Source organism: Bos javanicus, chromosome 6 (genome assembly GCF_032452875.1).
Source record: "Bos javanicus breed banteng chromosome 6, ARS-OSU_banteng_1.0, whole genome shotgun sequence".
Taxonomy (NCBI): Eukaryota; Metazoa; Chordata; class Mammalia; order Artiodactyla; family Bovidae; genus Bos; species Bos javanicus.
In genome coordinates, this window is record NC_083873.1 from 36,588,102 (window position 1) to 36,602,633 (window position 14,532).

General features: G+C 40.7%; 2 protein-coding genes across 5 annotated transcripts in view; one reads left to right on the forward strand and one right to left on the reverse strand.

Moving 5' to 3' along the window:
• Nucleotides 1–14,532, forward strand: part of PYURF (PIGY upstream open reading frame) — an 88,116-nt gene that overhangs the window by 62,264 nt on the left and 11,320 nt on the right. The window lies entirely within an intron of this gene.
• HERC6 (HECT and RLD domain containing E3 ubiquitin protein ligase family member 6) overlaps nt 1–14,532 on the reverse strand; it is a 57,578-nt gene that overhangs the window by 3,400 nt on the left and 39,646 nt on the right. For all 4 annotated transcript variants that reach the window (XR_009736926.1, XM_061419707.1, XM_061419708.1 and 1 more), the window contains 5 exons: nt 14,192–14,353; nt 11,769–11,912; nt 3,540–3,706; nt 1,344–1,410; nt 841–911 (listed from right to left, as the gene is read on the reverse strand). Coding sequence is in view for 3 of the 4 variants with exons in the window: in XM_061419707.1 (XP_061275691.1) it covers nt 841–911; nt 1,344–1,410; nt 3,540–3,706; nt 11,769–11,912; nt 14,192–14,353 (611 nt within the window). In the remaining variant the exon portion in view is untranslated. The remainder of the gene's footprint in view (nt 1–840; nt 912–1,343; nt 1,411–3,539; nt 3,707–11,768; nt 11,913–14,191; nt 14,354–14,532) is intronic.

The following is a 14,532-nucleotide window of genomic DNA, read 5'->3' on the forward strand; positions in this document are numbered from 1 at the left end:
TTTCCTGAGAGCAGGTGTGCTCCTGGAGATATTTCCACCAGATATCACCCTAAAACATGCTAATCTCCTACCCTTTGAGCATCCTTCAAGGACCATCATTTCTGAATCAACCTCCTCTGTCCTCCCCTGTAACCAGTGGTGTGCTGGTAAATGTTCTACAACCAGCTTTCTTAAAAGGTGAGGGAAAAAGATGGAACCCTCATTTGCAGCATTTGCCAATTTCTGTGGTTTACCTGTCACCTTCTAGTTTCTTAACTGGTTTTCATTTTCTTCAGAGTGTTCATCCTTATCTGACTTTCTATTACATAATAATTTATTGACTTTCTGCTCCACTGTAATTTCTGCTCCAGATTTTGCATCTTTTTTTACTGCCATATCTCTGACACCTAGAATAGGGTCTAGTTTAGAGTAGGGGCTCAAAAACTAATAGTTAAATGAACAGTGAAAAGTGCTGCAAAGGAAATATTTAATCTTGACTCCTTTCGTCCCTTCTTTTCCCTGTAACCTTTAATCCTTTGAAAAAGATCAGAAGCTAAAATGATCATCTGGAAAGACTGGGTAGCTCAGACGGTAAAGAATCTGTCTGAAATGCGGGAGACCTGGGTTCAGTCCCTGGGTTGGGAAGATCCCCTGGAGGAACGTATGGCAACCCATTCCAGTATTTTTGCCTGGAGAGTCCCACTGGACAGAGGAGCCTGGTGGGCTACAGTCCATGGGGTCACAAAGAGTCGGATACAGCTGAGCGACTGAGCACAGCAAAAGACAAAATATATTTGTAAAGCAAAGTGATATAAACATTTTATGTGTATTCAAAACAGATGTGCGATGTCTCAAACTTACTTGTTGCTTTGGTCTACAAATACAGAAATCCCATTTGGAATTAAATCAACATCATTTTGGTCCCAGTGTATCTGTAACCAAAATATATTCAGGTACTAAACATGAAAGAAAGTCTGAATAGTCAACCACAAGACCATTATTGCTAGTACATTCTTCCCTATAAAACTTTAAATAACTAGGCATTAAATAATTATTTATATAGTTCAATCATCTAACTATATATATAAATAAAAACACACCATAGTATATGCTATATATTGCTTTATGCATATATCATTCCATTTAATTTTTTACAGTGTTCACATTGATTGAATAATTGCTATCTTTTCACTTTGAGAGTGTATAGACATAAGGCATCAAATGAGGAGCAAGTGGGGGAAAAGTCTTACAGTACCGAAGTATAATACCCTTCAAAAAACACATCCAATATATAAGATACTATAATAAAAAACATTTTAAAAAACATTAATCTAAACTATAATCTGATTTTCATTAGTACTCACAGAAAAACGTAGGCCAAATTCTTCTTTAATGTCATTAGCATCATCATTTAGAACTTCTTGCAAACACCTAATGAAAATTTTGGTTTAAAATATACATATTATTCCTACACAACTTCAAAAGAAATAAATGGTCAATGGAAAAAAATGGGAACAATATAAAAATTTATAAAGTGTATTAAAAGTCATGTAAATTTCTTCTTCTCCACCTTCCCATTCCCTCTTCCTAGAGTTAACCTTTACAAGTTTGATTGGTCAGATTACTGCCTATCATGTGGACACTGCTGAATCTTGGTGGAAATTTTCAGAAAGGGGCCCCTTCCCCTAGACCAGCCCTTCCCCTGAACCAGGCCTTATTTTGTCTCCCAGGGGACATTTGGCAAAATCTGGAGACATCTTTGGTTGTCACAATTAAAGGGAGTGTTATGATTAAAGGGGGCCCCTTGGACTGCAAGATCAAACCAGTCAATCCTAAAGGAAATCAGTCCTGAATATTCATTGGAAGGACTGAAGCTGAAGCTGAAACTCCAATACTTTGGCCATCTGACACAAAGAACTGACTCGTTGGAAAAGATCCTGATGCTGGGAAAGATTGAAGGCAGTAAGAGAAGGGGATGACAGAGGATGAGCTGGTTGGATGGCATTACCAACTCGATGGACATGAGTTTGAGCAAGCTTCCCTGATAGTTCAGTTGGTAAAGAATCTGCCTGCAATGCAGGAGATTCCTGTGTTAGGAAGATCCTCTGGAGAAGGAATAGGCTACCCACTCCAGTATTCTTGGGTTTTCCTTGTGGCTCAGCTGGTGAAAAGAATCCACCTGCAATGCAGGAGAGCTGAGTTCGATCCCTGGGTTGGGAAGATCCCCTGGAGAAGGGAAAGGCTACCCACTCCAGTATTCTGGAGAATTCCATGAACTGTAAAGTCCTTGGGGTCGCAAAAAGTCTGACATGACTGAACGACTTTCACTTAGTACTGGCATCTAGTGAGTAGCAGCCCCGTATGCTGCTAGGCATCTCCACAATGTCCAAGTCAGTCTTTCACAACAAAGAATTATCTAGCCCAAAATGTGTGTACTGCCAAGGTTGAAAAGCCCTGCTCTATACTGTCAGAGTATATGGTATAAATCTAGCCAGTGTTTTCTTTCACTAACAGTACACAGGAAGAGAATCTTTTTCTTCCATCTATTGCCAACTCTATGCTGTATGAAAAACTCTGTAACAGTTGTCAGTCTATAAGCAGAAAAATTATATCTCATTTTCATCTGCATTTTCTTGGTTACTAGTAAGATTGAGCATATTTTTGAGTTTATATATATACATATAGTCATATCTATATTATACAAAGATATTAATCCATTGTCTATCATGTGTTGCCAGTTTTTTCTTTAGAGAATATAGTTGGCCTTTTAACCTAGAACAAGTATTTTTCAATCCTTAAAAAATAAAGCTCATGGGCTTCCCTCCTGGCTCAGTGGTAAAGAATCTGCCTACAAATGCAGGAGACACGGGTTCGATCTCTGATCCGGGAAGATCCCACATGCTGCAGAGCAACTATGCCCGTGCACCACAACTACTGAGCCTGTGCTCTAGAGCCTGGGAGCCGCAGCTACTGACCCATGTGCTGCAGCTACTGAAGCCTGCATGCCCTAGAGCCCATGCTCTGCAACGAGAGAAGCCACTACAATGAGAAGCTCGAGTACTACAACAGGAGTAGCCCCCCACTCGCTGCCTCTAGAGAAAGCCTGCCCAGCATGAAGACCTAGCACAGACAAAAAATAAATAAATAAAAATGAAAAACCAAAGATTGTGACATGCTGATTTAGTGAAATAAGTGAAATATGATTAAATAGGATTGACTTAAAATCAGTATAGCATGCATGATTCTCATTACGAATATCATGTTCTATCCAAAGCAACTATTTCCATCTGGATAAATTCAAGAGACTAGACCACAGCTCTGTTTATTGTGCCATTGCTAATTAGAGGAGCATTTGGCTTTTTTCCACTTCTGAAGGTTTACTTGATTATAAGTTATGCTAAAATTCAAACTCATCTAAAAAGCATGCACATTTATTGAACCTGAAGACCTTATCTGTGTGTGTGTATGTGTCTGTGTGTAACATTATTTGTGGCTAAACAACTGAGAAGGACTGAGACTGACTAGATACACAGTCCTAAAAAAAAATTATATTTACTCACTTTCCAAAAGAAGGACTGAGTTCTTTTAAATCTTCCAATGATGGCTCCTGGTCCAGAAGTTTCTTAAACAGAGCCAGTGGGAAAGGGAGGTAGACAACATTAAAATTATATAGGGAGAGTCCACACAGCATCCCAAAGAGGAAATACATCTTCTTCTCAAATTTAGGCTAGAGAAGAAAAAAAAAATCCTTTATGTATTAAATATAATCAATAATCCAAACAGATAATTAGATTAGTAAAAAGAAGTTTGGTTCCTTTATCTAAGAGTCAGAAATTAGAAACAAAATGAGCTTCAGGAAAATAAAAATTTGAGGTTCTTATATAGGTTATAATACAATATAAAATTCTTCTGTAAGTTAAAATACAAATTTTAACAGTTCAGAATGTTAAACAAATGAATTTGCTTTTTGTGACTGACAGCATATCTGGAATATGAAAAAAAATGCTCAGTGAACCTTAAAAATGAAGGTTTTCACTATTGAATTTTTTTTAAATTTTATTTTATTTTTAAACTTTATAATATTGTATTGGTTTTGCCAAACATCGAAATGAATCCACCACAGGTATACATGTGTTCCCCATCCTGAACCCTCAGTGTTTGTCTTCAAATTCATGTAGAAAATGACACCAGGAAGGAAGGGTGTACTTTATGCCTGCAGCGGGCGTCAGTCATGCCAGGGGTGTGTCAGAGGAGTGCTGGTCCCTTCAGCAACGCAGCCCTCAACCCAGGCGTGCTTACAGGGACAAGCATATGGGTCAGGGAAGGTGACTGATGCTGTTGGGTATGAAGGTCTGTGGAAGGAAGAAGGAAAGAGTCCTGATAAAATTGGCTTCACTCTTCTCTGCACTGTGAGGTCCTGGATGAAGTAAACCCTGGCCACATCTGGCCAGGCCGTCACTGCAGCCCAACCGACAGGTCACGATTCCAAGACTTCAATTCCAGTGCCGGCTTTGCTGTTAGCTGATCACTGACTTTAGGCCACCCATATAGTAATCTGTGCTTCAATCTACTGGCTCTATTTACTTCCTAGTGTAATTGCCTAGGAGAAACGTTAAAAATGCATTTGAATTTTGAAAAGGAGTTAAAAGTTCAATACAAGTACTCTCCAAAGGAGACCTCTTCTAATCTAATCAGTCTTACTTCCTGTATTTGTAAGGTATCCCTGATTCTAGTGGATTTTGTCTCTTTGTTTTCTATCCAGCAGTATAGTATTCAGTAACGCTTAAGGGGGCTTTGGGATCACTCTTAAATTTATATCCTTACTTGGTCACTTGCAAGTTGAATATCCATTCAGTTCAGTTCAGTTCAGTCTCTCAGTCATGTCTGACTCTTTGGGATCCCATGGACTGCAGCATGTCAAGACACCCTGTCCATCACTAACTCCCAGAGTTCACCAGAGTTCATTCAAACTCATGTCCACTGAGTTAGTGATGCCATCCAACCATCTCATCCTCTATTGTCCCCTTCCCCTCCTGCCTTCAATCTTTCTCAGCATCAGGGTTTTTTCAAATGAAACAGTTCTTCGCATCAGGTGGCCAAGTTATTAGAGTTTCAGTTTCAATATCAGTCCTTGAAATGAATATTCAGGACTGATTTCATTTAGGATGGACTGGTTGGATCTCCTTGCAGTCCAAGGGACTGTCAAGAGTCTTCTCCAGCACCCCAGTTCAAAAGCATCAATTCTTTGGCACTCAGCCTTCTTCACAGTCCAACTCTCACATCCATACATGACCACTGGAAAAACCACAGCTTTGACTAGATGGACCTTTGTTGGCAAAGTGATGTGTCTGCTTTTTAATATGCTGTCTAGGTTGGTCATAACTTTCCTTTCAAGGAACAAGTGTCTTTTAATTTCATGGCTACAGTCACCATCTGCAGTGAATTTCGAGCGCCCCAAAATAAAGTCTCTCACTGTTTCCACTGTTTTCCCATCTATTTGCCAAGAAGTTATGGGACTGGATGTCATGATCTTAGTTTTCTGAATGTTGAACTTTAAGCCACCTTTTACACTCTCCTCTTTCACTTTCATCAAGAGGCTCTTTAGTTCTTCTTCACTTTCTGCCATAAGGGTGGTGTCATCTGCATATCTGACGTTATTGATATTTCTCCTGGCAATCTTGATTCTAGCTGGTGCTTCACCCAGCCCAGCGTTTCTCATGACGTACTCTGCATATAAGTAAAATAAGCAGAGTGACAGTATACAGCCTTGACGTACTCCTTTCCTTATTTGGAACCAGTCTGTTATTCCATAGAGACTTCCCTGGTGGCTCAGACGGTAAGGCGTCTGCCTACAATGTGGGAGACCTGGATTCAATCCCTGGGTCGGGAAGATCTCTTGGAGAAGGGAATGGCAACCCACTCCAGTATTCTTGTCCTCCCCCACGAAAAAAGGGGCTCAAAGAAATATGTGACTTCCCTGGTGGCTCACACAGTAAAGTGTCTGTCTACAATGTGGGAGACCTGAGTTTGATCCCTGGGTTGGGAAGTTCCCTGAAGAAGGAAATGGCAACCCACTCCAGGGTCTTGCCTAGAAAATCCCATGGACAGAGGAGCCTGGCGTCCATGGGGTCGTAAAGATTTGGACACGACTGAGAGACTTCACTTTCACTTTCTTTCTTTCTTGTTGTTCCACATCCAGTTCTAACTGTTGCTTTCTGACCTGCATACAGGTTTCTCAAGAGGCAGGTCAGGTAGTCTAGTATTCCCATCTCTTTAAGAATTTTCCAAAGTTTGTTGTGATCCACACAGTCAAAGGCTTTGGCATAGTCAATAAAACAGAAATAGATGTTTTTCTGGAACTCTCTTGCTTTTTCCATGATCCAACAGATGTTGGCAATTTGACCTCTGGTTCTTCTGCCTTTTCTAAATCCAGCTTCAACATCTGGAAGTTTGTGGTTCACATACTGTTGAAGCCTGGCTCGAAGAATTTTGAGCATTACTTTATTAGCATGTGCGATAAGTGCAATTGTGTGGTAGTTTGAGCATTCTTTGGCATTGCCTTTCTTTGGGATTGGAATGAAAACTGACCTTTTCCAGTCCTGTGGCCACTGCTGAGTTTTCCAAATTTGCTGGCATATTGAGTGCAGCACTTTCACAGCATCATCTTTTAGGATATGAAATAGCTCAGCTGGAATTTCATCACGTCCACTAGCTTTGTTCGTAGTGATACTTCCTAAGGCCCACTTGACTTCGCATTCCAGGATGTCTGGCTCTAGGTGAATGATCACACCATTGTGATTATCTGGGTCGTGAAGATCTTTTTTGTATAGTTCTTCTGTGTATTCTTACCACCTCTTCTTAATATCTTCTGCTTTTTTTAGGTCCATACCATTTCTGTCCTTTATTGCGCCTATCCTTGCATGAAATGTTCCCTTGGTATCTCTAATATTCTTGAAGAGATCTCTAGTCTTTCCCATTCTATTGTTTTCCTCTATTTCTTTGCACGATCACTGAGGAAGGCTTTCTTATCTCTCCTTGCTATTCTTTGGAACTCTGCATTCAAGTGGGTATATTTTTCCTTTTTTTCCTTTGCTTTTTGCTTCTCTTTTCACAGCTATTTGTAAGGCCTCCTAAGACAGCCATTTTGCTTTTTTGCATTTCTTTTTCTTGGGGATGGTCTTGATTCCTGTTTCCTGTACAATGTCAGGAACCTCCATCCATAGTTCTTCAGGTACTCTATCAGATATAATCCCTTGAATCGATTTGTCACATCCACTGTATAATCGTGAGGGATTTGATTTAGGTCATACCTGAATGGTCAAGTGGTTTTCCCTACTTTCTTCAATTTAAGTATGAATTTGGCAATAAGGAGTTCATGATCTGAGCCACAGTCAGCTCCTGGTCTTGTTTTTGCTGACTGTATGTAGCTTCTCCATCTTTGGCTGCAAAGAATATAATCAATCTGATTTTGGTGTTGACCATCTGGTGATGTCCATGTGTAGAGTCTTCTCTTGTGTTGTTGGAAGAGGATGTTTGCTATGACCAGTGCATTTTCTTGGGAAAACTCTATTAGCCTTTGCCCTGCTTCATTCTGTACTCCAAGGCCAAATCTTCCTGTTACTCCAGGTATCTCTTGACTTCCAATTTTTGCATCCAGTCCCCTATAATGAAAAGAACATCTTTTTGGGGTGTTAGTCCTAGGTTTTGTAGGTCTTCATAGAACCGTTCAACTTCAGCTTCTTCAGCATTACTGGTCGGAGCATCAGATCAGATCAGATCAGTCGCTCAGTCGTGTCCAACTCTTTGCAACCCCATGAATGGCAGCACGCCAGGCCTCCCTGTCCATCACCAACTCCCGGAGTTCACTGAGACTCACGTTCATCGAGTCAGTGATGCCATCCAGCCATCTCATCCTCTGCCGTCCTCTTCTCCTCCTGCCCCCAATCCCTCCCAGCATCAGAGTCTTTTCCAATGAGTCAACTCTTCGCATGAGGTAGCCAAAGTACTGCAGTTTCAGCTTTAGCATCATTTCTTCCAAAGAAATCCCAGGGCTGATCTCCTTCAGAATGGACTGGTTGGTCGGAGCATAGACTGGGATTAATGTGATATTGAATGGTTTGCCTTGGAAATGAACAGAGATCATTCTGCCATTTTTGAGATTGCATCCAAGTACTGCATTTCGGACTCTTGTTGCCTATGACAACTACTCCATTTCTTTTAAGGGATTCTTGCCTACAGTAGTAGATATAATGGTCATCTTATTTAAATTCACCCATCCAGTCCATTTTAGTTTGCTGATTCCTAAAATGTCAACGTTCATTCTTGCCATCTCCTGTTTGACCACTTCCAATTTGTCTTGATTCATGGACCTAACATTCCAGGTTCTATGCAATTTTGCTCTTTACAGCATCAGACTTGCTTCTATCACCAGTCACATCCACAACTGGATGGTTGTTTTTGCTTTGGCTCTGTCTCTTCATTCTTTCAGGAGTTATTTCTCCACTGATCTCTAATAGCATATTGGGTACCTATCGACCTGGGGAATTCATCTTTCAGTGTCCTAATTTTTCGCCTTTTCATACTGTTCACGGGGTTCTCAAGGCAAGAATACTAAAGTGGTTTGCCATTCTCTTCTCCAGTGGACCATGTTTTGTCAGAACTCTCCACCATGACCCTTCCTTCTTGAGTGGCCCTATAAGGCATGGCTCATAGTTTCACTGAGATAGACAAGGCTGTGGTCCATGTGATCAGACTGATTAGTTTTCTGTGATTGTGGTTTTCAGTCTGTCTGCCTTCTGATGGAGAAGGATAAGAGGCTTATGGAAGCTTCCTGATGGGAGAGACTGACTGAGGGGGAAATTGGGTCTTGTTCTGATGGGCGGGGCTATGCTCAGTAAATCTTTAATCCAATTTTCTGTTAATGGGTAGAGCTGTGTTCCCTCCCTGTTATTTACTTGGGGCCAAACTATGGTGGGGCTTCCCTGGTGGCTCAGAGGTTAAAGCATCTGCCTCCAGTGCGGGAGACCTGGGTTCGATCCCTGGGCTGGGAAGATCCCCTAGAGAAGGAAATGGCAACCCACTCCAGTATTCTTGCCTGGAGAATCCCATGAACAGAGGAGCCTGGTAGGCCACAGTCCATGGGGTCGCAAAGAGTCGGACACGACTGAGTGACTTCACTTTCACTTTCAAACTATGGTGGAGGTAATGAATATCTGTAGACAGTTTATTTAATCTCTCTGTGCCTCAGTTTCTTCATCTGTAAAATGGGGCAAACCACCTATCTCATAGAGTTGATATGAGGTTTATTTTCTTCCTTTCCATTCCCTACTTGCATTGTTTTGATATATTTAGTCCCTATCCTTCGTCATTAACCTCAGGGCTCCATTTTCCAATGGCACTTTTTCCAATCACTTCAGTCCCCCTTGATTTCTTTAGGTCCTAAGAAAGAATCCCTTAAATTTGTATAGTGACCTAAAGTTTTCAGGGAACTTCACACTTTGACATACCTTTTATCTTGTTTTAATCTCACAATAGCTCTATAAAGCAGGCAGAATAGAAATTAGTTTTGCTAGTACTTAGGCATTTTTACCGGAGAAGGCAATGGCAACCCACTCCAGTACTTTTGCCTGGAAAATCCCATGGACAGAGGAGCCTGGTAGGCTGCCATCTATGGGGTTGCACAGAGTCAGATACGACTGAAGTGACTTAGCAGCAGCAGCAGCAGCAGGCATTTTTACAGTTGAGGAAACTAAAAACTCAGAGAGGCTAAATTATATACCCACCATCACTCAAGACTAGATCTCTGGGCTTCTCATCTCACAAGAGTGCTTCCTTCCCTATCCTACCTATTACCCAAGAACTATTACAACAGACCCTGATGCTGGACAAGATTGAAGGCAGGAAGAGAAGAGGACGACAGAGGATGAGATGGTTGGATGGCATCACCGCCTTGAGGGACATGAGTTTGAGCAAGCTCCAGGAGCTGGTGATGGACAGGGAAGCCTGGCGTGCTACAGTCCATGGGTTGCAAAGAGTCAGAAACAACTGAGCAACTGAACTGAACTGAATTGATTAAAACACAAAGTCAGCAGCACAAAATTTCAAAAACTTGCTAAAATTCCTGGTATTTTAGTCTTATTGCTCTATCTACATATATAAAATGTTTTCAAAGCAAAGAGATTGTGTTATCCACTAATCTGAATCTTCTATAGTTTTAATACAATGTGGGAACTTCAAGAAACAGCCAGTAAAAACTTGTTGGTTGACCCTACCAATGGCACACCTTAGCCACTCCTATCTTTTAGAGATTCATTCTTTCTCAAAAAGATGTTTAGTGGCTAAACATCTAGTCGCTAAATTGTGTCCAATTCTTTCGGGACTCCATGGACTGTAGCCTGCCAGGCTCTCTGTTCATGGATTTTCCCAGGCAAAAATACTGGAGTGGGTGGCTTCTCCAGGGTATCTTTCCCACCCAGGGATCAAATCCACATCTCCTGCATTAGCAGGCAGATTCTGTACCACTGAGCCACCTGGGAAGCCCTTCTAAAAAGATACAAAACACCTTTTAGTACTTTTTCACTCTCATTCATGTTCTCTTCCTGTACCCTTTTCTTTCTGGGTTCCAAACTTCATCATATCATTTGAAAGAGTATTTGGAAGTTTATGGGAAAGGAGATCAATAAATTGAAGTTCAACATGTGATTCTTGTTAGAATTATTTGCTCTGTGTTACTAACAGAGAAGGCTTCCCTTGTGGCTCAGCTGATAAGGAGTCTGCCTGCAATTCAGAAGACCTGGATTCAATCCCTGCATTGGGAAGATCTCCTGGAGAAGGGCATGGCAATCCACTCCAGTATTCTGGCCTGGAGAACCCCATGGACAGAGAACTTTGGTAGGCTACAGTCCACATGGTCACATAGAGTCTGACACGACTGAGTGACTAACACACACACACACTAATAGAGAAATGAAGTTTTTACTACTTTAAGAAAATGTTTACATATAGAGAATCTTTGTAAAAATATAATTATTGCAGAAATGAATCATCTTATTAGAATTAGCAATTATCTCTAGGATTCTGTTAACAATTTCTCTCCTAGTTTGAAACTCTAGATTACTGCCTCTTAAAATTTAGGAAACCACCCAATATTCAACAAAGTGTAATACATCTAAACTATGGAATACTACTCAGCAATAGAAGGGAATGAACTATGATAGATACAACAACACACATGATTCTCAATATCATTATGCTGAGTGAAAGGACAGATACAAAGACTACTACCATTTATGTAAAATTGTAGGAAATTCAAATTATAGTGACAGAAATCGAATCAGTGGTCGCATAGGCATGGGCAGGGAATAGAAGCAGGGATAAGCAGGATCAGAAAGGAACCTGAGGAAACTCTAGGGGATGATGGATGTGTTCACTGTCTTTTGTTTTCATTGTCTTGAATTTCATGGGCATAGATGTACATCAAAATGTATCAAAGTGCACATTTTATGTACCATTTATCATATCTCAAATATACCTTATTCAAGCTGTTTAAAAATGTAATGTCATATAAATCACCTGGCGATCTTATAAAAATATATATTCTGATCTGGGCCTGAGATTCTGCTTTTCTAACAGTTCCAGGTAATGCTGGAACTTCCGCTCTGTGGACCACATTTTGAGTAGCAAGGTTTTATGTGACCTAATTTTACATTAGCAGGTATTGTGTTCATTTACAGTATATGGTATACTTTTTCTGTTCTGAAAAACCATAAGAAAACAAATAAAAGACTTACTTTGACAGGAAACCACATGTAGGAATCCTCTTCGGGATACATGAACATTCCATATTCTTCCTTGGTCATAGATTCAAATATACAGTGAAAAAACTCAGACTTCACCCCTTCCCCTCCAGAACGAATTTCTTTAATAAATTCAACCTGAGAAAAGAGGACATTGTCAGGTCCAGATTTAAAATATAATGCCTTGACATTTACAGAAAAGTTTCAAGCCTCCTGCCATCACCAGAATTCCCAGAACCCACTCTCCTCACCTAACCGTACTATGCTCTCTCACTTTGCTTCTGATAGTGGGTGCCGTGAGCCTGCTTACTGTCAGATTACTGTATAGTGAGTACATAGGTCCCTCCCATGGCCACATGAACCAAGTGAAGTGAGATTCTGGCAACACTCAACATTCACCAATTATGCTGACCAGCATCTTGAATCAAATTTTGATGTGCTTCAAACCCCTGAGCCCCTAAATTTCTCAATTTTTCTCTCTTGTCTAGCTTCCTCTCATGAGTCAAGCTTTACAACTTAGGCTACAGTCAACAAATATATGGTTTCTTCTGCCTCGCCCCTCATTAGAACTTCAGATAAACAGCCCTCCCTCCCTGTCAGCCTGGACATGGCACCTTTGTCAGAAATTTCAGAGCTGACTGCCCAGAGCCCTCATCTGAGCATCGACAAGAACTGGTCCCTCTTTTCTAAAGTCTACCTCTGGGATTTGCAGTGCGAGTACTATCTTAGATTTCCTCCCATCTCTCTAACTACTCTTTGTTGTAAATATTTATGTATTTATTTGGCTGTGTCAGGTCTTAGTTGTGGCACGTGGTATCTTTAGTTGGGATATGCAAGATCTTTAGTTGCCGCATAGGAACTCTTAGTTGTGGCATGCATAATCTAGTTCCCTGACCAGGCATCGAACCCAGGCCCCCTGCATTGGAAGTGTAGAGTCTTATCCACTGGACCACTGAGCAAGTCCCTCTAACTACTCCTTCTATACTTCCCTTCCTGTTTGTTTCTTTTCATCTTTTTAATGTAAATATCACCAAGCTTCACTGAGAGTTCTCTTTCACTTCTCTTTACCTAGATTTACCTCCTTGGCCTTGTCCATCATCACCAAGGGCCTGCCTCACATTCCATCAAGATATACCAAGAATAAATTAGGCTTGCTTCTGATTTTCTTACTTCCACTCATTTATACAACAAGGTTGTCTTTGCTATGGTCAGGACGTGCTCATAAAGAGCTCGACAACCTTGCCTTGTTGAGAGTCTATATTTTGATTGGATTTCTCTTGAAGTTTACCTTCTTACCTCTTTGTCATTTCCTGTAGGCAGAATCACTTTCTATTGATTTCCTCATAATCAAGATTTAAAGGAAAATAGGTACAGAGGGAGACAAAAACTAGAAAGCCTAGCTTATAAAATCCTTTCCTCATTTTCCATCAGAATCCTGAGACCCAACTCTCAGAGTCTGACTTCCTCTCTGAGAACCTAACTTTTCCCTTCTTGGCTGATATCAGGAAAATACACTCCCCTCTGGACAGATGCCAGCTCTCACCTACAAAGTTAATCTTTATTCTGTGGGCAAAGGATCTGAAGTACCACACAGTAAAAACCCTACAGATGCCCCCAAGGATGAAGTGAAGGATGGCTAGGAAATGGAACCAACACAGTGGAAAGTCTGTGACTAAAACTAGAGCCAAAAGTACCCATTCTACCCACTGTTTGCTGAATGCATTCATTGCCCCAATTCTTCACCCCTCCTTGGCCCAGGTCTTTCGCATGTGGCTTTATAGTTCCTCTCATTAAAAAGGCTGAGTATATTATGCCAGCCCTTGACTTGAGTTCAGCCATGTGACTTGATTTGACTAAACCAATGTTTGTTGTCTAACTGGGCTTGCTATCTTTTTTTTGGCAGTGGCTTGGCAGGTGGGTTTGGAGGGGCCTTGCTATCTTGTACCTCTGACACTGATATGCGAACATGTTTGTGGGTCCTAGGAAGAAGATGGACAACATAGGAGTCAGGGCCAGACTGCCTGAGCCAGGCCAAGCCTAGGTAACCAATCCCTAGCCAATTCTCAAACATGTAAACAGGTACAGACAAAATCTGAAAAGCCACTCAGATGAGTTCAACTTAGAGCAGCAGTCTCAGCAGAACTGCAGATCTGTAAAATTACTATTTTAAGTCACTATGCTTTGGGATGGTTCATTATGAAGCATTTCTGTAGCCAAAGGTAACTAACTATTAGTTAACTCATAGAGCCAATGGTCAATTAAACATCCTGGAGCTTTTCTCTGAAGGGTAAGCAAGGAATCCTGGAAACCATTAGGCTGATAACTATAGTTGCAAATACAGGTTCTCCTTGTACCACATTATATAAATGTTCCCCCGACACACATTAGTAAAAATATTATGAGGAGTTTTAGCGTACCACTAATATTTTCTGGAGGTCAGTGTCTTCAGCTTGGCTTAACTGACATAGAGCATCTTCAACTAAGTGACTTCGTCTGACGCTAAGTGTAAATAAAGGAGATTCATCCCTTCTTTGCAGAATTATTCCCCTAAAATCCATGTAGTTGTTCACTTCAGATTTCTAGAAAAAGAAATATTTTAGGAATCCTCATAGGAATACAAGAAATTGTTTAATATTTCAAATAAACATTTTATATAGCATACATTTATGCCAACCATTGCTATATATACTCATATTGCAATAACTTAAGTAAAAGAACATTTAACTATAATTTGGAAGACAAAGAGATCATAAAACCT